We start from the raw sequence: 1,809 nt of genomic DNA, 5'->3' as shown, positions 1-1,809 counted from the left end.
ATAACCTCTAATATGTGGGTATTTAACTTTAAAATTAAAATAGAAATTCCATTGCACTAGCCACATTCCAAGTACTCAGTAGGCACATGTGGCTAGTGGCTACCATATCGGACAACACAGATAGAAATAGCACATTTTCATTACCTCAGAAATTTTATCACAAAGAACTGCCTCAAATTATCAAGATTTTATTTGCACAATAAACATATTTAAAATTTTTCTTTTGTTTCCAGTTTCTTTGCATGTTATAGTTTCACTTCATACAGTTTTTTTAAAAAAATGTGTGGTAAAATTTGAAATTGTACAAATTTTTGTTCAATACGCTGTTTCCAGATTATTGAAGACAAAGGAGAATTCAGTGTTCCGAGTTGTTATGGAAATATTAAAACTGATAATGGTGGCTCTAGCCTTACTTTTGAGCATCCTTTAGATGATGTGAATGTCGTTGATTTGAAATGGATCCATGATTTTGTATTAAAGTCTCTGGAACTTTTATATCAAGTGGAGAAATGGGAAACATTAGTATCACTTGCCATTCGGTTCAATGCAGTTTCACAGTAAGTACTGATGTAAGGGCAATTTAAAGTAACAGGCTTCCCTGAAAAAGATGTGTTATAAATTAACGTTTGGTTTTTAATGTATTCTTTACCCCTGTCTAGTGAGAGATATACAGAACAAGTGACACCACTACTGGTGTATGCTCAGCGCCAGCTTCTTCTAAGAATACAGACATTCAAGGGCCCAGATACTACCCAACAACCTTGTGGAAGGTATGAGGCTGAAACTGAAGAGAAGGTAAGTCTTTGGCTCTGTTACTCATGTAGTGATGATTTCTTCAGAGTACAAACATTATGAAGAAATAATTGATATAAATGCTCTTTCTCCTTGGGAATTTATCATTCAAAAAAGCAAACATTATTGAGAGTTTTCTATGTGTTAATCTTTTCCAGGTACAGGGTAAACAAAATTAAGCCTTTGCCCACAGGTTGCTTATAGTCAGGTCAGGTCTGATTTCTCCATTGGGACAGTGGAGAGAGTGCCTAAGTCCATGACACTTTTAGGGGCCCATGAAAATGTTTTAACTAGAAGAAAAAATATTTTAAAGTCAGAAGAAAAAATGAACTTTTAGGTCAAAGAAGCTGTCAGATAGGTGGTGGACATAGTGGTGTTGTTTTGTGCTGTCAAGTCGATTCTGACTTGTGGCGACCTTATATGACAGAATAAAACTGCCCCTTAATGTTCTCTAGGTTAGCAGTTGAGCACTTAACCATTGCACTCCAGAGGTCTTTTTTGGCATATAATGTATATGTAATAAATTTTATAATTCCGTAGTGATACTGTCTCGGAAACCCAAGGAGGGGTTGCTATGAGTCGGGGCTGACTCAACGGCACATAAGAACAACAACAATATAATTATAATTGCTATTATATATTATAAATGTATATCATGATATATATCAAACAGTCATAAAATACAATTTTAATATTTTTTTATGGAGGAAGGAGTCTTTGAAAACACCCAGATTTGTATTTGATTGAATAATTGTGAGGGTGTGTATGCCACAAAATGGCTATTGCCCTCCCTTTTGTCCTCATAGTTTAGCCTAACCAAATTGATACATTGAAAACCCATAACACTGCCTACATCTCCTCATGGTGTTTAATGTATATCTGAAACTTAACACATCTCAAACAAACCTGTTCCACCCACAATCTTCCCCACCTTGATGAATGTCCTTCCAGCTGCTCAGGGCAGACACCTTAGAGATACCCCTGACTCCTCTTGTGGTCTCACACCCTGTGTCAAAT

General features: G+C 35.9%; 1 protein-coding gene across 1 annotated transcript in view; it reads left to right on the top strand.

Annotated features, from left to right (window-relative positions):
- The window catches only part of CFAP54 (cilia and flagella associated protein 54), a 602,528-nt gene that overhangs the window by 287,720 nt on the left and 312,999 nt on the right, over positions 1 to 1,809 (top strand). Inside the window, 2 exon segments of the mRNA XM_042782173.1 lie at positions 334 to 557; positions 660 to 795. Of these exon segments, the coding sequence (XP_042638107.1) occupies positions 334 to 557; positions 660 to 795 (360 nt within the window).

Source organism: Orycteropus afer, unplaced genomic scaffold (genome assembly GCF_000298275.1).
Source record: "Orycteropus afer afer isolate SDZICR_OR568_19922 unplaced genomic scaffold, OryAfe1.0 scaffold00253, whole genome shotgun sequence".
Classification (NCBI taxonomy): domain Eukaryota; kingdom Metazoa; phylum Chordata; class Mammalia; order Tubulidentata; family Orycteropodidae; genus Orycteropus; species Orycteropus afer.
This window is presented reverse-complemented; position numbering and strand designations above follow the sequence as displayed.